General features: G+C 45.5%; 1 protein-coding gene across 1 annotated transcript; it reads right to left on the minus strand.

Annotated features, from left to right (window-relative positions):
- Nucleotides 1-227: 227 nt before the first annotated feature.
- LOC116353335 (gastrula zinc finger protein XlCGF42.1-like) lies at nucleotides 228-11,536 on the minus strand. The gene is made up of 4 exons (XM_031787761.1): nucleotides 11,269-11,536; nucleotides 6,447-6,651; nucleotides 5,297-5,353; nucleotides 228-3,042 (listed from the first exon to the last, which is right to left on the minus strand). Exons 1-4 carry the CDS (start codon nucleotides 11,272-11,274, stop codon nucleotides 2,462-2,464), a joined length of 849 nt encoding a protein of 282 aa, XP_031643621.1. The 5' UTR covers nucleotides 11,275-11,536; the 3' UTR covers nucleotides 228-2,461.
- Nucleotides 11,537-20,793: the final 9,257 nt, after the last annotated feature.

A 20,793-nucleotide genomic window follows, 5' to 3' on the forward strand; every position in this document is an offset into this window, starting at 1 on the left:
TCCAGCACCCTCCTCACCTTTCCCGACGACGACACCGAGCCCTTCTTCTAAAAATACTTTATGAGATTGGAGAACAACATTAGGAGGAATCTTAAGACCATTCCTCCATACAGAATATTTACAGATCCTTGATATCCTTCGTCTGAGCTTATAGACTGACTGCCTTCTTCAATTCAAACCACAGCTTTTTGATGGGGTCCAGAGACTGAGAAAGCCATCGCAAAATGTTGATTTTTCAGGTTTTATTTGTCACATGCACAAGTACAGTGAAATGCTTAACATAAACTTGCAAGCCCTTCCCAACACTATAACAAAAAATAGACACGCAATGTAAGCTACACCACATTATCAAAAGTATGTGGACGCCCTTAAAATTAGTGGATTTGTTTATTTCAGCCACACCTGTTGCTGACAGGTGTAAAGAAAAATCTAGCACACAGCCATGCAATCTCCATAGACAAACATTGGCAGAAGAATGGCCTTACTGAAAAGCTCAGTGAAAAAAACGTTATTAGGCTCTAAAGATGTTACTGAATGATGTATCAATGCATTTTTAGCAAATATTGATACGATAAAGGGTCTCAATTAAATATGTGCAGTGTCACATGTTTAGTGTAAATTGTCACATGACCAGAGCTGTTTACTTCCTGGTTGCACCATGAGAAGAGTATGGTTGCGTCAAAGCTCCCAAACAAAAGGTTAGTAAAGTATGTTACCATACATGTTAAGATAGGACAAAGATTTTTCGTACACATCATCTTTAAAGGTGTCTAGTATTGATATATGCATTTGCAATTACTCAACTTGGATCGGTGTGGTCATAAAATGTGTAAACATGTTGACGGTAACAATAGTGACCGGAGGGATAACACAGTGTATCTAGGTAAACACATACACATACATAGTTCTTGTTCTAACTAACTTCCTACTCTGTTCTTTTAGTTTGACTTTGAGTCAAGTTCTGGATATGTTGGATCTAGGTGACCGCCCAGACAAGGCATGCAACATTGCAGTTATCCCTCAAAATGAGAAACATGCTGTCCTCAGTGATTGTGATAGCGATGGGTCAGATACGGACTAGGAGGGGGAGACAGGCCATTTGCCAGCCAGGCTGTTGAATGCATATGCTGAACATATCAGATCATGACAGGAACAACGTTATCGGTGATGATGACCCCCGCCCCACACACACACACCCCTCCACTGTTGATAATGAAGAGCCAAGGGCCTCTATCCGCAGGGGGTCCAGACAGAAGAGCCAAGGGCCTCTACAAGCCATAAGGGCCAGCCAGAAGAGCTAAGGGCAAAGCTGCAGGTGGTCAAAAATAAAGATGGAGTGTTCAAACGATCGAAGAGGCCTGCCTCGGCTGTGATTCCAGAACACATAGTATACAGCCCCAATGCTGTGATTCCAGAACACATAGTATACAGCCCCAATGCTGTGATTCCAGAACACATAGTATACAGCCCCAATGCTGTGATTCCAGAACACATAGTATACAGCCCCAATGCTGTGATTCCAGAACACATAGTATACAGCCCCAATGCTGTGATTCCAGAACACATAGTATACAGCCCCAATGCTGTGATTCCAGAACACATAGTATACAGCCCCAATGCTGTGATTCCAGAACACATAGTATACAGCCCCAATGCTGTGATTCCAGAACACATAGTATACAGCCCCAATGCTGTGATTCCAGAACACATAGTATACAGCCCCAGCGCTGTGATTCCAGAACACATAGTATACAGCCCCAGCTCCATATACTTTTGGCCTTGTATTGAATATACAGGATCAGTAATGGCTCAGAGAGTTTCTGCTCTATTGCTCTGAGTAGGAACTATCAGTCAGGAGAAATTAAAGACCTTTCCCTTGTAGTTTACTGCTGCTCTCTCCACTCCGTCAGGCTGGGCCATTCCCTCATGTCCCTTCTACATGCTGGAGCTCCCTGTTAGGTCATTCCCTCATGTCCCTGCTACATGCTGGAGCTCCCTGTTAGGTCATTCCCTCATGTCCCTGCTACATGCTGGAGCTCCCTGTTAGGTCATTCCCTCATGTCCCTGCTACATGCTGGAGCTCCCTGTTAGGTCATTCCTCATGTCCCTGATCCATGCTGGTTGGGCTCCTCGTCCGCTGTGCGTAGCGGTCAATAACAGCTTGGAGGGACGCCATCCTCGGCAGACAGGGTCAATGTTGGGACTGTGTAGGTACCTCTCCATGTCTTCAACAGTGTGAGAGAGGAGCTTCCTGCATCATCACAAGTCAGTTAAATTACACATACCCGAGACCCAATCAAATCAGATCCGAACCAGACCTGTAACATTATTCAGAATTCTGGATCCAGATCTGCTCGTGTCCCGGATCGGTTCTCGGGTATTCCGGGTACGGGTGGATTCGTGAAGACCTCTTGTTCAGATTATGTTTTAAAGCGCGTCAAGCAGGAATATGGCTTCTGTCCTAGGTGTGTATTCTCTGGTGGCGTATTAAGTTACTCAGGCTAAAGTAATTCTGCCCGCAGACAGAACAGTGGAAAGGTTTCTCTCCTGTGTGCACTCTCTGGTGACTGATTAATTCAGATGTTGTAATGAAACTCTTCCCACAATCGGAGCAGGAGTAAGGTTTCTCTCCAGTGTGTCTTTTCTGGTGGCGCCGCATGTTACCATGTTGAGAAAAACTGTCTCCACAATCGGAGCAGGAGTAAGGTTTCTCTCCAGAATGTGTTCGCTGGTGTTGTTTAAAGTTGCTTATAAGAGAGAAACACTTTCCACAGTCAGAGCAGGAGTAAGGTCTCTCCCCTGTGTGAACTCCCCGGTGAGTGGTTAAATGAGTTGACGTCCTGAAGCATTTCCCACAGACAGAGCAGCAGTAAGGCTTCTCTCCAGTATGTTTCCGCAGGTGTCTTTCAAGATATGATGGGAATGGGAAGCTCTTCTCACAGTGTGGGCAGTGGTTAGACTCCTTAGCTTTGCTTTCTACACGGTGTTGCGCTCTGGACGTTTCAACTTCAACCTTAAGTTCAGCGTAGTCAGGTCCTTCTCCTGTGTAAATGACAACAGAAAAACAAGTAATTTACAACAAGCAAGTCATTTACAACAAGCAAGTCATTTGCCTAATTTATAACTCAAGTTCATGCACCTAATATAGTGCACAATATGATTTACAATACTGCTCAGTCATAACAGGCATCTATTGCTATGAAAGTGTACAGCAAAATGAGCCAGTAAACCCTCTCCAGAATGATAGTCTAGCTTCTATTTAGTCTGGATTTTTCACAGTAACTTTCTCAGAAATAATCCTGCTGCAACATGTTGAATAGACATTTCAACTGGTTGGTCCTTTGGAGAGGTTGGTTCTGTTTCACAGTTAGATGTCCGATACATTTCAACTGGTTGGTCCTTTTGAGAGGTTGGTTCTGTTTCACAGTTAGATGTCCGATACATTTCAGACAACATTTCACCGGAGAAGATTATGGCCAGCTCTACTCCGATGGTTCCATTTAGTGCCGCCTCTTCCTATACTCAAACTACAAGCTGCGCATAGGGCCTTGCAGCCGCCAGGGTTGCATTTTTAATACGTACTCAGTCTGTTGAGATTTATTCAAAGTAGAATACTCGAGGTGTAATTTCAAAATTTGGTAGTGCATTGGCAGTTTTCCACTTACGTCAGTCACTCAATTAACCCACGTCAGCTGACATGTTTTAGATTACTAGGTAAGGTAGTCTAGCCAGATATCTAAACCTTGTAGTAACCATCACCAAATTACAGACCGCGCACGCAGGGCATGCGCTCAGGGGCTCTGACCTCCAGGGGGGGGGGGGGGCCACACCACTTTTGGTAGTCACTTTCACACAGATATAATAGAAACATGTGCAGAATTGAAGGAAATTAGCTTTAGAACTCCTACATTTTGGGCCTCCAGAGTGGCGAGCGGTCTAAGTTACCAGAGGCGTCACTACAGACCCTGTTTCGATCCCGGGCTGTATCACAACCAGGCCGTGATCGGGAGTCCCATAGGGCGGCGTACAATTGGCCCAGCGTTGTCCGGGTTAGCGGAGGGTCTGGCCGGGATGCAACGTCAACAGCGAAGAGGCAACTCCGGTATGCTGGCCTTCTAGGCAGAGTTGCAAAGACAAAGCCATATCTCAGACTGGCCAATAAAAATAAAAGATTAAGATGGGAAAAAGAACACAGACACTGGACAGAGGAACTCTGTCTAGAAGGCCAGCATCCCGGAGTCGCCTCTTCACTGTTGATGTTGAGACTGGTGTTTTGCGGGTACTATTTAATGAAGCTGCCAGTTGAGGACTCGTGAGGAATCTGTTTCTCAAACTAGACACTCTAATGTACTTGTCCTCTTGCTCAGTTGTGCACCGGGGCCTCCCACTCCTCTTTCTGTTCTGGTTAGAGAGAGTTTGCCCTGTTCTGTGAAGGGAGTAGTCCACAGTTTCTTGGCAATTTCTTGCATGGAATAGCCTTAATTCTCAGAACAAGAATAGACTGACAAGTTTCAGAAGAAAGTTATTTGTTTCTGGCCATTTTGAGCCTGTAATCGAACCCACAAATGCTGATGCGCCAGATACTCAACTAGTCGAAAGAAGGCCAGTTTTATTGCTTCTTTAATTAGCACAACAGTTTTCAGCTGAGCTAACATAATTACAAAATGTTTTTCTAATGATCAACTAGCCTTATAAAAATAATAAACTTGGATTAGCTAACACAACGTGCCATTGGAACACAGGAGTGATGGTTGATAATGGGCCTCTGTACTTCTGTAGATATTCCATTTTTAAAAATCAGCCGTTTCCAGCTACAATAGTCATTTACAACATTAACATTGTCCGCAATGTATTTCTGATCAATTTGTTTGTTATTTTAATGGAAAAAAAGTTTTGCTTTCCTTTCAAAAACAAGGAAATTTCTAAGTGGCCCCAAACTTTTGAATGTTTTGCCCACTTAGGGCCCCCAAAAGGCTAGAGGCGGCACTGGTTCCCTTGATTCCTGAGGAATAAAAACAATGGGTTACGAGCTTAGCACAATTGTCCACCTCTATCATGGGCCTACATGGCCGTAAAATAGGGTGCTAGACCATTATTCAATTGGGGGGGGGGGGGGGGGTGCATACCCCAGTGACAGGTGAATGCCATTAGCCTGATGGGTGTGCATGTATCATACTCCCCGAAACGAGGCATTCTAAAAATTAAATTTTAGAATGCCTCGTTGGTTTGAATTCTGTCCAGAATCTGAACTGTGGCTTAAAAATTTTCCATGTGTGAGAAGAAAGAAAACAGAGACCTTTGAGTAGTAAGACTTGGTGTTCTTCCGTCTCTTCTTTGAACTCTCCAGCCGGCCCTAAGTTGAAGAATAGGGATGTTACTTTTTTTCTTTTTTAATTTAAAGGTTTAAACAGTATATATATATATATATTTTTTTAAGGTTTAAAAGATACAAGAAAAATAATAAAATGGCATGTATTCATCAGGCAAAAGGGTCCTGCATATGAAAAGTAAGGCAGTGCAGTCTACCGCAGTCATCGCTACTCCATCCCCGGGTCTCACGGCGTGTCCTTTTCAGATTTGCATTCTACCACCTTCTCCTTTAACTTCTCAAAATATCGCCACCATACAGGACTTCGCTGCTGTCACTGGCCTTTCTCTGACATTTTTCCAACTGTTAACAACGATGACGTAGTGGTGGAGAGACAACTCAAAAAATAGTAGATTCCCTTGCACGTCAACTCTGTGTCAACTCCCATTTCTAAGTGCCAAGATTCGAGTCAGCTAGAATCCAAAGCGAGTTAGCAAGCGACTGAGAGAGAGGGTAAGGGAACAGTATAGGCAGGTCAGCCACCAGACAGATAAGAGTCAGAACTGTTCACTAGGACTATCTATCGGTAATCAAGATCTGTCTCTCACAACTTCAGTAAAACAGGATCCTAACATCAATGAATACATTAGGATATTCTACATGCAACAGATCGAAGACTGAACATACACTCACATTAGCGTGAGGGAGAGAGGGGAGGGGGTAGGTAGGCCAGTGTGAGGGAGAGAGAGGAAGGGGCAGGCAGGCCAGCGTGAGGGAGAGAGAGGAGGTTGTGTGATAACTGCACGGTGATCTAAATTTTGTGTCCATTTTTTCGTCCAAACGTTAACGATCCCAATGTTGTTCAAACACGTCAAGTGAAGGAGACAAATGTAAAATGGTTGATGGTAAATCAGGTGAGTAGCATGAGACATCATCTAGGTTACCTCTTTCAGGGAAACAGGAGCGCTAAGCCTTGTCAGTTCACCTGGACCTAAAGTCACACAGATTAGATGTGCTGATCTAGGATCAGGTCTCCCCGTCCATATAATATGATTCATTATGATCTAAAAAGGCTAAACTGATCCTACATCAGCACTCCTACAGTTCTACTCTGAGACTGTGAAAATGTCTTTTTTACCATGATACACAAATGTTTCAATCTCTTCCTCCTTTACTTCCTCTTTAATGTTGACATTCAGCCCCAGTGTTTGACTGCAGTCTTCCTGCTTCACTGATGCCATCTCTGGAGCCTGCTGTTCACTCTGGACTTTACTGTTACAATCAGGACCCTCAGATTTAGGCGCAGTAAAGGAGAGCGGCAGGCAGGGTTTGTTCTCACCATCCTAAAATAAAAGATCAGACACGCATCCCAAGGAAAAATATGAATGAAATGACTATTATGTAAAACAATTAACTGCTATTAGCTGGTATGTTGGACTTGAGAGGACATTTCTCTGGTCATCTCTGATTATAAACATTATATGCATATCAGAAAAGTGTGAACGCTGAACAGATTGTAACGGCTTGTATTTCAGGGTCAGGGCTTCAGGCTTACTGTACACAAGCTCTTCAAGGTGGCTTACAGCTGGCCCTTGTATTGGGCTCTCAGCAGATGTTAAGGAGGACAGCTGGCTCCATATGAACTACAATCCCAACGATGTTTTAACATTTAGAAATGTTATTCATCGTCGCTAGCGATACGGTTTTGGAAATGTTTGGAACTTAACTGTAATAAATAACATTTAAAATACAAAATATACTCTTACTGTGAGCAGTTTAGCAACGTTGTACCTGGCTTCAGCTTCGACACATCCTCTCACCTTGTGCTCGCATTTGGACCATTCCATTCCACATTTCTGTCTGGATTGCATGCGTTTTTCAAAATAACCCTAACCTAAACTGCATACAGGAAGTGTGATTTTTGTATTTGAAAGATTATTTCTCGCTTATATGAAAATGAAGTTCCAAATGTCTCCAAAACGTATTTGCTTTTAGCATTTTGCTAAGGCTAATGTATCATTATAAACAGAGCATTTTGCTAAGGCTAAAGGCTAATGTATCATTATAAACAGAGCATTTTGCTAAGGCTAAAGGCTAATGTATCATTATAAACAGAGCATTTTGCTAAGGCTAAAGGCTAATGTATCATTATAAACAGAGCATTTTGTGCAGCATCGGGTCTGTTGTCTCATAAGGCTAAAGGCTAATGTATCATTATAAACAGAGCATTTTGTGCAGCATCGGGTCTGTTGTCTCATAAAGGCTAAAGGCTAATGTATCATTATAAACAGAGCATTTTGTGCAGCATCGGGTCTGTTGTCTCATCAGGCTAAAGGCTAATGTATCATTATAAACAGAGCATTTTGTGCAGCATCGGGTCTGTTGTCTCATAAGGTTAAAGGCTAATGTATCATTATAAACAGAGCATTTTGTGCAGCATCGGGTCTGTTGTCTCATAAGGCTAAAGGGGACATCTAGGTGTTTTTACATACACTAGAGTCACTGTCAATTGTATTGGTTTTCACAAAAACCATCTGTGGGAAGCCAGAAGTGAAATACAATTCTATTATAAGTTACTGTGCTGGTGTGCAGGACGGTTGGTCATTATGACGGGGGGAATTTAATACAAAATATCTCAAGGATTGTATTATTAAACAAAGTTTTCCAAATGTGGGTCTGTTTTAGACCCTCTTCCTCTCTGCTTACCTCATTTCAAAATAAAAGTCCTGCTAGCGAGACACATTTGGACTAAAACATGATTACATGTGGGGACTTGTATGTCATAAAGGTAAGAAGATAAAGTGGTTCTACAACAGACCCATGCTTGGAAAGTCTGTTTAATAATAGGATCCTTTAGATAAAACCAGCAGCTTCCCACCCTGCATCCCACTGCTGGCTTGCTTCTGAAGCTAAGCAGGGTTGGTCCCTGGATGGGAGACCAGATGCTGCTGGCTTGCTTCTGAAGCCAAGTAGGGTTGGTCCTGGTCAGTCCCCTGGATGGGAGACCAGATGCTACTGGCTTGCTTCTGAAGCCAAGTAGGGTTGGTCCTGGTCAGTCCCCTGGATGGGAGACCAGATGCTACTGGCTTGCTTCTGAAGCCAAGTAGGGTTGGTCCTGGTCAGTCCCCTGGATGGGAGACCAGATGCTGCTGGCTTGCTTCTGAAGCCAAGCAGGGTTGGTCCCTGGATGGGAGACCAGATGCTGCTGGTTTGCTTCTGAAGCCAAGTAGGGTTGGTCCTGGTCAGTCCCCTGGATGGGAGACCAGATGCTGCTGGCTTGCTTCTGAAGCTAAGTAGGGTTGGTCCCTGGATGGGAGACCAGATGCTGCTGGCTTGCTTCTGAAGCTAAGCAGGGTTGGTCCTGGTCAGTCCCCTGGAAGGGAGACCAGATGCTGCTGGCTTGCTTCTGAAGCCAAGTAGGGTTGGTCCTGGTCAGTCCCCTGGATGGGAAACCTGATGCTGCTGGCTTGCTTCTGAAGCTAAGCAGGGTTGGTCCCTGGATGGGAGACCAGATGCTGCTGGCTTGCTTCTGAAGCTAAGTAGGGTTGGTCCCTGGATGGGAGACCAGATGCTGCTGGCTTGCTTCTGAAGCTAAGTAGGGTTGGTCCCTGGATGGGAGACCAGATGCTGCTGGCTTGCTTCTGAAGCTAAGCAGGGTTGGTCCTGGTCGGTCCCTGGATGGTAGACCAGATGCTGCTGGCTTGCTTCTGAAGCTAAGCAGGGTTGGTCCTGGTCAGTCCCTGGATGGGAGACCAGATGCTGCTGGCTTGCTTCTGAAGCTAAGCAGGGTTGGTCCTGGTCAGTCCCCTGGATGGGAGACCAGATGTTGCTGGAAGTGTTGTTTGGAGGCTCAGGAAGAGGCACCTTTTCCTCTGGTCTAAAAAAATATTCCAATGCCCCAGGGCAGTGACACTGCCCTGTGTAGGGTGCCGTCTTTCGGATGGGACGTTAAACTGGTGTCACTAAAGATCCCATAGCACTTATTGTAGGGGTGTTACAAGAGGACAAGAGGAATACCTATGTGAGAATGCTGTTCATCGACTACAGCTCGGCATTAAACACCATAGTACCCTCCAAGCTCGTCATCAAGCTCGAGACCCTGGGTCTCGACCCCGCCCTGTGCAACTGGGTACTGGACTTCCTAACGGGCCGCCCCCAGGTGGTGAGGGTAGGCAACAACATCTCCTCCCCGCTGATCCTCAACACTGGGGCCCCACAAGGGTGCGTTCTGAGCCCTCTCCTGTACTCCCTGTTCACCCACGACTGCGTGGCCACGCACGCCTCCAACTCAATCATCAAGTTTGCGGACGACACAACAGTGGTAGGCTTGATTACCAACAACGACGAGACGGCCTACAGGGAGGAGGTGAGGGCCCTCGGAGTGTGGTGTCAGGAAAATAACCTCACACTCAACGTCAACAAAACTAAGGAGATGATTGTGGACTTCAGGAAACAGCAGAGGGAACACCCCCCTATCCACATCGATGGAACAGTAGTGGAGAGGGTAGCAAGTTAAGTTCCTCGGCATACACATCACAGACAAACTGAATTGGTCCACTCACACAGACAGCATCGTGAAGAAGGCGCAGCAGCGCCTCTTCAACCTCAGGAGGCTGAAGAAATTTGGCTTGTCACCAAAAGCACTAACAAACTTCTACAGATGCACAATCGAGAGCATCCTGGCGGGCTGTATCACCGCCTGGTACGGCAACTGCTCCGCCCTCAACCGTAAGGCTCTCCAGAGGGTAGTGAGGTCTGCACAACGCATCACCGGGGGCAAACTACCTGCCCTCCAGGACACCTACACCACCCGATGTTACAGGAAGGCCATAAAGATCATCAAGGACATCAACCACCCGAGCCACTGCCTGTTCACCCCGCTATCATCCAGAAGGCGAGGTCAGTACAGGTGCATCAAAGCTGGGACCGAGAGATTGAAAAACAGCTTCTATCTCAAGGCCATCAGACTGTTAAACAGCCACCACTAACATTGAGTGGCTGCTGCCAACACACTGACACTGACTCAACTCCAGCCACTTTAATAATGGGAATTGATGGGAAATTATGTAAATATATCACTAGCCACTTTAAACAATGCTACCTTATATAATGTTACTTACCCTACATTATTCATCTCATATGCATACGTATATACTGTACTCTATATCATCGACTGCATCCTTATGTAATACATGTATCACTAGCCACTTTAACTATGCCACTTTGTTTACATACTCATCTCATATGTATATACTGTACTCAATACCATCTACTGTATCTTGCCTATGCTGCTCTGTACCATCACTCATTCATATATCCTTATGTACATATTCTTTATCCCCTTACACTGTGTATAAGACAGTAGTTTTGGAATTGTTAGTTAGATTACTTGTTGGTTATTACTGCATTGTCGGAACTAGAAGCACAAGCATTTCGCTACACTCGCATTAACATCTGCTAACCATGTGTATGTGACAAATAAAATTTGATTTGATTTGTTAACCCTGGAGTCCTGGCTAAATTCCCAATCTGGACTTCATACTATCATGGTCACCTAATCATCCCCAGCTAACAATTGGCTCATTCATCCCCCTCCTCTCCCCTGTAACTATTCCCCAGGTCGTTGCTGTAAATGAGAATGTGTTCTCAGTCTACTTACCTGGTAAAAAAATATATATATATATATTTTGTATCAAATTCCCCCAGTCATAATGACCAACCGTCCTGCCCACCAGCACAGTAGCGTTTTTTGTGCAAACCAATACAATTGACAGTGACTAGTGTACTAATACACCCGCGTTACTAAACAGACCTAAGAGACGTCCAATGACTCAACGTAAAGATATGGCATTTGAGTCATGATTGAGGGTTAACTGTACACAACCCATACAATATGTACATTGATTAATACATTATTAACTTTCCAGCAGTGTAGTTCGTTACGGATAGCTGGCACTCACCATCATGATTTGAGCAAACCTTCAGAGATTGACATCAATAAATGCTCCTGACTGTATTTGCTAACTAGCTAACTAGCCACCGTTAGTAGTTATGAGAAATGATGTACACTAAATGAACTCAATCAAAACAAAATCATAAAAGTGCATGAAGTCGAGTTGCAGACTAGATGACGCTCGTTATTTGTACGCTAGCTAAAGGTTTCTGAAATATAAAAAATATGCACTTGAAGACACTAAACAAAGAGGCAAAGTAAAACTTCCTCATTGGTCTTCTTCTGTCTTCTTTAGTAACGTTTGGTGACCAACAGCAAGTGTTTACTGCCACCTAACGTCCGGGAGGGTAACGTGGGTTAATTACCAGTTCCGAACCATACCACCAGAGAGCAATACTGATTTACACCTTATTACGACTACAGACCAATTGTCTTTTGAGTTGTGTTAATTCTGCATTAAAAATGTTATAGCGTTATTTCAATAATTGCAAGCACTGTTATCAACGTTTCACTCTGCTGTTCTTTGTATAATAAAATGTAATTTACGGTTTATTTTTTACTTGAAATGAAAGAGTGGGTTCACGAGTGGCGTAGCGGTCTAAGGCACTGCATCTCAGTACTAGAGATGTCATGACAGACACCCTGGTTCAAATCCAGGCTGTATCACAACCAGCTGTGATTGGTGCACAATTGGCCCAGTGTTGTCTGGGTTTGGCCGTCATTGTAAATAAGAATGTGTTCTTAACTGACTTGCCAAGTTAATTAAAGGTTAAATAAAAAGGGTGACCTAATTTCTGCCTACAATTAATGCTTTTTTTACTCAGTAAAAAAACTGTTTATTAGCCTTAATTATTAGAAGAGTGGCTGGTAGAGTCAGGGAACAGCGCACAGCAAAATAAATGTTGTATATTTAACTTTAACGGTCCAATACATATAGTTGTCGTATGAGTCCGACTGTACTGGTGTTAAAACAACACTTTGGAAAGTGTTAAAAATGTCATTATGTCGCTGTGTTCCCCATTTGACTGTTTACAAGTATTCAAAGGAAGGTGATTGTAAGTGTTTGCGTAGCTCATAGTCCTGAAACTGCAGTGTAATCCACTAAACATTTTTTAGGGGGTGTGTTCTAACACCGTACGTTGTAAAGCCTAATTTACATATTTCCCAGGGTGCCTTTTCTTTTTGAGTCAATTTAAGAGTTAACACCCATTATTTTATTTGTTAGTGACAGAGACATTGTTGTTGTTGGATTCTTTCCTTTTAATTAAAGGCCTTTCCTTTTAAAGGCCTCACAAAGTGAGTTCCTTGGCGACTACAAATTGAACTCTATGACAATACATTACATCTATCATAAGGCCTTTACGTATTGGCTTAGTTGATGGCCTAGTTTTAATCCTAACATGGTGGTGTTAGGAAACCCGTGGTCTACAGACCACATCAGGCCTGCAAGTCACATTATGCTGACGTGCAAAATGATTTGCAATTCCCCATTGGATTCCAGACAGTAGGATATTCACCTGCAACCTGCATTCAGAATGACTATCAGGGTTAGGAAACGTGATAAAACAGCACCACCTAAATCATTTAAACCAGATAATAAACACATCTAACTAACTGATTGGATTAGTTTAGAAAAAAAATGTATCTTATTTATTTTTGTGTAGCATAAGATTAAATCAATCAATGTACATGTAAAAACACAGATATACAAAAACAATCCTTAAAGATCTACCTGCAGTCATGCATGCTGGGAAATATAATAATGATGGGTGTGGTTTTGATTGGACTGGTTTACCTCTCCACAGTGTAGAACAATAACTCTGGTTCTTTGACACCACAAAGTGTTAATGTTAGTCTTACAGAGTCAATTTAACTCTTAAATCAACGATAGAAATGATACACTGAATTATCAACACTGATCAATATGCTCTGCGGGACCAGGCCCTCTGAAGCACGAAGCAGCTGTAATTAACGCTTCATAAATAAGGCATCATAAATATGTTATTCATGTTTTATAAGGCATCATAAATATGTTATTCATGTTTATAAGGCATCATAAATATGTTAGTAGTGTTTAAGGCATCGTAAATGTGTTGATAATGTTTAATAAGGCATCATAATGATATTATAAATGTTTAATGCAATCTACTTAACCTCTACAGGGTCACTCCCCCCACCACCCCAAGCCCACAAGATGGTTGAGCTAACATAGGCTAATGTGATTAGCATGAGGTTGTAATAAACAAATAAAATCCGTAGGACGTAGACATATCTGATACGGGCAGAAACCTTGGATTCTTGTTAATCTAACTGCACTGTCCAATTTACAGTACCTATTACAGTGAAATAATACCAGGCTATTGTTTGAGGAGAGTGCACAGTTTTGAACATGAAAATGTATTCATAAACCAATTAGGCACATTTGGGCAGTCTTGAAACAACATTTTGAACATATGTGAAATGATTCATTGGATCAGTCTAAAACTTTGCACATACACTGCTGCCATCTACTGGCCAAAGTCTAAATTGCACCTGGGCTGGAATAATACATGATGACCTTTCTCTTGCATTTCAAAGATGATGGTTTTAAAAAATGACCAAAAAAAAGTGCATGTTTTTTTTCTTTTCTTCTTATCTTTTGCCACATCTAATATATTATATTCTCCTACGTTAATTTGTCATTTCCACAAACTTCAAAGTGTTTCCTTTCAAATGGTACCAAAGATATGCATATCCTTGCTTCAGGTCCTGAGCCAGTTAGATTTGGGTATGTCATTTTAGGCGAACATTGAAAGAAAGGGGTGGATCCATGTATGGCGCTGCATCAGCTCTCACGGTCGTAGTCCTGTCTGGTAGTGGCAAAAAGGGTCAATGGTTTTTTTCTGCCACTTTAGTGATGAGACGTCCAGCCAGCGACTGAGCCGTGTGGGTGAAAGGGTTGAATATGGGACATATTTTGGATCTGCACAGGAATACCAATTTCTCATTGACAAGCTTTGATCTTTAAAAAAAATCAAGAGAGAACGCATTGACCATTTTACATGTGTACACACACGCACGCATGCACACGCGCACACACACAGTGAGAGACCACAGAAAATACAGCATACCATCAGGGTAGGAAGCCTGTGGTCTGTGGTACACAGTTCTGGGCCCCTGAAAGACCATGTTAGTGGAACCTAAACCCATTTCATTCCTGTCTCCTGATATCACTCAGGGCCCAGGGAGAACCCTAATCTCTCTCTCTCTCTCTCTCTCTCTCTCTCTCTCTCTCTCTCTCTCTCTCTCTCTCTTCTCTCTCCTCTCTCTCTCTCCTCTCTCCTCTCTCCTCTCTCTCGCAGAGTTCCTCTGTCCAGTCTCAATGTCAACAGTGAAGAGGTGACTCCGGGATGCTGGCCTTCTAGGCAGAGTTCCTCTGTCCAGTCTCAAAGTCAACAGTGAAGAGGCGACTACGGGATGCTGGCCTTCTAGGCAGAGTTCCTCTGTCCAGTCTCAACGTCAACAGTGAAGAGGCGACTCCGGGATGCTGGCCTTCTAGGCAGAGTTCCTCTGTCCAGTCTCAAAGTCAACAGTGAAGAGGCGACTCCGGGATGCTGGACTGCGGACAGATGTTCTGATGCGGTAGGGGTAATAATCCACCAGGGACAGATGTTCTGATGTGGTAGGGGTAATAATCCACTGGGGACAGATGTTCTGATGCGGTAGGGGTAATAATCCACCAGGGACAGATGTTCTGATGTGGTAGGGGTAATAATCCACTGGGGACAGATGTTCTGATGCGGTAGGGGTAATAATCCACCAGGGACAGGTATTCTGATGCGGTAGGGGTAATAATCCACTGGGACAGATGTCCTGATGTGGTAGGGGTATTAATCCACTGGGGACAGGTTGCCAATTCAACATCTATACCATGTTGGATCAACTCAATTAATTTAAATGACGTGGAATTGACATCGATTCAAATAGAGTGTGCTCAATGGGAAGGAAGGTAGTGGTTTGTGACACACAGGAGCAACCGTGAGTGGGTCAACTCTCGATATGATTGAATGAAGACCCTAATTTTGGAGAGGTAAAAAAATGGTCTGGAGTAAAGTAGAGTCAAAGGAAACTAGTGATGCGTTGTGTTCGTTCCTCTCCTTGTTCGGGTGAAGTCCGCCCCTCTCCTTGTTCGGGCGAAGTCCGCCCCTCTCCTTGTTCTGCCGAAGTCCGCCCCTCTCCTTGTTCTGCCGAAGTCCGCCCCTCTCCTTGTTCTGCCGAAGTCCCCCCCTGTCCTTGTTCGGGTGAAGTCCGCCCCTCTCCTTGTTCGGGCGAAGTCCGCCCCTCTCCTTGTTCTGCTGAAGTCCCCCCCTCTCCTTGTTCGGGCGAAGTCCGCCCCTCTCCTTGTTCGGGCGAAGTCCGCCCCTCTCCTTGTTTGGCCGAAGTCCGCCCCTCTCCTTGTTCTGCCGAAGTATGCCCCTCTCCTTGTTCTGCCGAAGTCCGCCCCTCTCCTTGTTCGGGCGAAGTCCGCCCCTCTCCTTGTTCGGGCGAAGTCCGCCCCTCTCCTTGTTCTGCCGAAGTCCGCCCCTCTCCTTGTTCTGCCGAAGTCCGCCCCTCTCCTTGTTCTGCCGAAGTCCGCCCCTCTCCTTGTTCTGCCGAAGTCCGCTCCTCTCCTTGTTCTGCCGAAGTCCGCCCCTCTCCTTGTTCTGCCGAATCCGCCCCTCTCCTTGTTCTGCCGAAGTCCGCCCCTCTCCTTGTTCTGCCGAATCCGCCCCTCTCCTTGTTCTGCCGAAGTCCGCCCCTCTCCTTGTTCTGCCGAAGTCCGCCCCTCTCCTTGTTCTGCCGAAGTCCGCCCCTCTCCTTGTTCTGCCGAAGTCCCCCCCTCTCCTTGTTCGGGTGAAGTCCGCCCCTCTCCTTGTTCGGGCGAAGTCCGCCCCTCTCCTTGTTCTGCTGAAGTCCCCCCCTCTCCTTGTTCGGGTGAAGTCCGCCCATCTCCTTGTTCGGGTGAAGTCCGCCCATCTCCTTGTTCGGGCGAAGTCCGCCCCTCTCCTTGTTTGACCAAAGTCCGCCCCTCTCCTTGTTCGGGCGAAGTCCGCCCCTCTCCTTGTTCGGGCGAAGTCCGCCCCTCTCCTTGTTCGGCCGAAGTCCGCCCCTCTCCTTGTTCGGCCGAAGTCCGCCCCTCTCCTTGTTCTGCCGAAGTCCGCCACTCTCCTTGTTCGGCCGAAGTCCGCCCCTCTCCTTGTTCGGCCGAAGTCCGCCCCTCTCCTTGTTCGGGCGAAGTCCGCCCCTCTCCTTGTTCGGCCGAAGTCCGCCCCTCTCCTTGTTCTGCCGAAGTCCCCCCCCTCTCCTTGTTCGGGCGAAGTCCGCCCCTCTCCTTGTTCGGGCGAAGTCCGCCCCTCTCCTTGTTCGGGCGAAGTCCGCCCCTCTCCTTGTTCGGGCGAAGTCCGCCCCTCTCCTTGTTCGGGCGAAGTCCGCCCCTCTCCTTGTTCGGCCGAAGTATGCCCCTCTCCTTGTTCTGCTGAAGTCCCCCCCTCTCCTTGTTCGGGCGAAGTCCGCCCCTCTCCTTGTTCGGGCGAAGTCCGCCCCTCTCCTTGTTCGGCCAAGTATGCCCCTCTCCTTGTTCTGCCGAAGTCCGCCCCTCTCCTTGTTCTGCCGAAGTCCGCCCCTCTCCTTGTTCTGCCGAAGTCCGCCCCTCTCCTTGTTCTGCCGAAGTCCGCCCCTCTCCTTGTTCTGCCGAATCCGCTCCTCTCCTTGTTCGGGCGAAGTCCGCCCCTCTCCTTGTTCTGCCGAAGTCCACCCCTATCCTTGTTCTGCCGAAGTCCGCCCCTCTCCTTGTTCTTTCCCGAAGTCCGCCCCTCTCCTTGTTCTGCTGAAGTCCCCCCCTCTCCTTGTTCGGGTGAAGTCCGCCCCTCTCCTTGTTCTGCCGAAGTCCACCCCTCTCCTTGTTCTGCCGAAGTCCGCCCCTTTTTTATTTTATTTTATTTATTTTACCTTTATTTAACCAGGTAGGCAAGTTGAGAACAAGTTCTCATTTACAATTGCGACCTGGCCAAGATAAAGCAAAGCAGTTCGACAGATAAAACGACACAGAGTTACACATGGAGTAAAAACAAACATACAGTCAATAATGCAGTATAAACAAGTCTATATACAATGTGAGCAAATGAGGTGAGAAGGGAGGTAAAGGCAAAAAAGGCCATGATGGCAAAGTAAATACAATATAGCAAGTAAAATACTGGAATGGTAGTTTTGCAATGGAAGAATGTGCAAAGTAGAAATAAAAAAATAATGGGGTGCAAAGGAGCAAAATAAATAAATAAATTCAAATGAAATACAGTTGGGAAAGAGGTAGTTGTTTGGGCTAAATTATAGGTGGGCTATGTACAGGTGCAGTAATCTGTGAGCTGCTCTGACAGTTGGTGCTTAAAGCTAGTGAGGGAGATAAGTGTTTCCAGTTTCAGAGATTTTTGTAGTTCGTTCCAGTCATTGGCAGCAGAGAACTGGAAGGAGAGGCGGCCAAAGAAAGAATTGGTTTTGGGGGTGACTAGAGAGATATACCTGCTGGAGCGTGTGCTACAGGTGGGAGATGCTATGGTGACCAGCGAGCTGAGATAAGGGGGGACTTTACCTAGCAGGGTCTTGTAGATGACATGGAGCCAGTGGGTTTGGCGACGAGTATGAAGCGAGGGCCAGCCAACGAGAGCGTACAGGTCGCAATGGTGGGTAGTATATGGGGCTTTGGTGATAAAACGGATTGCACTGTGATAGACTGCATCCAATTTGTTGAGTAGGGTATTGGAGGCTATTTTGTAAATGACATCGCCAAAGTCGAGGATTGGTAGGATGGTCAGTTTTACAAGGGTATGTTTGGCAGCATGAGTGAAGGATGCTTTGTTGCGAAATAGGAAGCCAATTCTAGATTTAACTTTGGATTGGAGATGTTTGATATGGGTCTGGAAGGAGAGTTTACAGTCTAACCAGACACCTAAGTATTTGTAGTTGTCCACGTATTCTAAGTCAGAGCCGTCCACAGTAGTGATGTTGGACAGGCGGGTAGGTGCAGGTAGCGATCGGTTGAAGAGCATGCATTTAGTTTTACTTGTATTTAAGAGCAATTGGAGGCCACGGAAGGAGAGTTGTATGGCATTGAAGCTTGCCTGGAGGGTTGTTAACACAGTGTCCAAAGAAGGGCCGGAAGTATACAGAATGGTGTCGTCTGCGTAGAGGTGGATCAGGGACTCACCAGCAGCAAGAGCGACCTCATTGATGTATACAGAGAAGAGAGTCGGTCCAAGAATTGAACCCTGTGGCACCCCCATAGAGACTGCCAGAGGTCCGGACAGCAGACCCTCCGATTTGACACACTGAACTCTATCAGAGAAGTAGTTGGTGAACCAGGCGAGGCAATCATTTGAGAAACCAAGGCTGTCGAGTCTGCCGATGAGGATATGGTGATTGACAGAGTCGAAAGCCTTGGCCAGATCAATGAATACGGCTGCACAGTAATGTTTCTTATCGATGGCGGTTAAGATATCGTTTAGGACCTTGAGCGTGGCTGAGGTGCACCCATGACCAGCTCTGAAACCGGATTGCATAGCAGAGAAGGTATGGTGAGATTCGAAATGGTCGGTAATCTGTTTGTTGACTTGGCTTTCGAAGACCTTAGAAAGGCACGGTAGGATAGATATAGGTCTGTAGCAGTTTGGGTCAAGAGTGTCCCCCCCTTTGAAGAGGGGGATGACCGCAGCTGCTTTCCAATCTTTTGGAATCTCAGACGACACGAAAGAGAGGTTGAACAGGCTAGTAATAGGGGTGGCAACAATTTCGGCAGATAATTTTAGAAAGAAAGGGTCCAGATTGTCTAGCCCGGCTGATTTGTAGGGGTCCAGATTTTGCAGCTCTTTCAGAACATCAGCTGAATGGATTTGGGAGAAGGAGAAATGGGGAAGGCTTGGGCGAGTTGCTGTTGGGGGTGCAGTGCTGTTGTCCGGGGTAGGAGTAGCCAGGTGGAAAGCATGGCCAGCCGTAGAAAAATGCTTATTGAAATTCTCAATTATGGTGGATTTATCAGTGGTGACAGTGTTTCCTATCTTCAGTGCAGTGGGCAGCTGGGAGGAGGTGTTCTTATTCTCCATGGACTTTACAGTGTCCCAGAACTTTTTTGAGTTAGTGTTGCAGGAAGCAAATTTCTGCTTGAAAAAGCTAGCCTTGGCTTTTCTAACTGCCTGTGTATAATGATTTCTAGCTTCCCTGAACAGCTGCATATCACGGGGGCTGTTCGATGCTAATGCAGAACGCCATAGGATGTTTTTGTGTTGGTTAAGGGCAGTCAGGTCTGGGGAGAACCAAGGGCTATATCTGTTCCTGGTTCTAAATTTCTTAAATGGGGCATGTTTATTTAAGATGGTTAGGAAGGCATTTTTAAAAAATATCCAGGCATCCTCTACTGACGGGATGAGATCAATATCCTTCCAGGATACCCCGGCCAGGTCGATTAGAAAGGCCTGCTCGCAGAAGTGTTTCAGGGAGCGTTTTACAGTGATGAGTGGAGGTCGTTTGACCGCTGACCCATTACGGATGCAGGCAATGAGGCAGTGATCGCTGAGATCTTGGTTGAAGACAGCAGAGGTATATTTAGAGGGGAAGTTGGTTAGGATGATATCTATGAGGGTGCCCGTGTTTAAGGTTTTGGGGAGGTACCTGGTAGGTTCATTGATTATTTGTGTGAGATTGAGGGCATCAAGTTTAGATTGTAGGATGGCTGGGGTGTTAAGCATGTTTCAGTTTAGGTCGCCTAGCAGCACGAACTCTGAAGATAGATGGGGGGCAATCAGTTCACATATGGTGTCCAGAGCACAGCTGGGGGCAGAGGGTGGTCTATAGCAGGCGGCAACGGTGAGAGACTTGTTTTTAGAGAGGTGGATTTTTAAAAGTAGAAGTTCAAATTGTTTGGGTACAGACCTGGATAGTAGGACAGAACTCTGCAGGCTATCTTTGCAGTAGATTGCAACACCGCCCCCTTTGGCAGTTCTATCTTGTCTGAAAATGTTGTAGTTTGGAATTAAAATGTCTGAGTTTTTGGTGGTCTTCCTAAGCCAGGATTCAGACACAGCTAGAACATCCGGGTTGGCAGAGTGTGCTAAAGCAGTGAATAGAACAAACTTAGGGAGGAGGCTTCTAATGTTAACATGCATGAAACCAAGGCTATTACGGTTACAGAAGTCGTCAAAAGAGAGCGCCTGGGGAATAGGAGTGGAGCTAGGCACTGCAGGGCCTGGATTCACCTCTACATCGCCAGAGGAACATAGGAGGAGTAGAATAAGGGTACGGCTAAAAGCTATGAGAATTGGTCGTCTAGAACGTCTGGAACATAGAGTAAAAGGAGGTTTCTGGGGGCGATAAAATAGCATCAAGGTATAATGTACAGACAAATGTATGGTAGGATGTGAATACAGTGGAGGTAAACCTAGGTATTGAGTGATGAAGAGAGAGATATTGTCTCTAGAAACATCGTTGAAACCAGGAGATGTCATTGCATGTGTGGGTGGTGGAACTA

The sequence above is a fragment of the Oncorhynchus kisutch genome, linkage group LG14 (assembly GCF_002021735.2).
Source record: "Oncorhynchus kisutch isolate 150728-3 linkage group LG14, Okis_V2, whole genome shotgun sequence".
Taxonomy (NCBI): domain Eukaryota; kingdom Metazoa; phylum Chordata; class Actinopteri; order Salmoniformes; family Salmonidae; genus Oncorhynchus; species Oncorhynchus kisutch.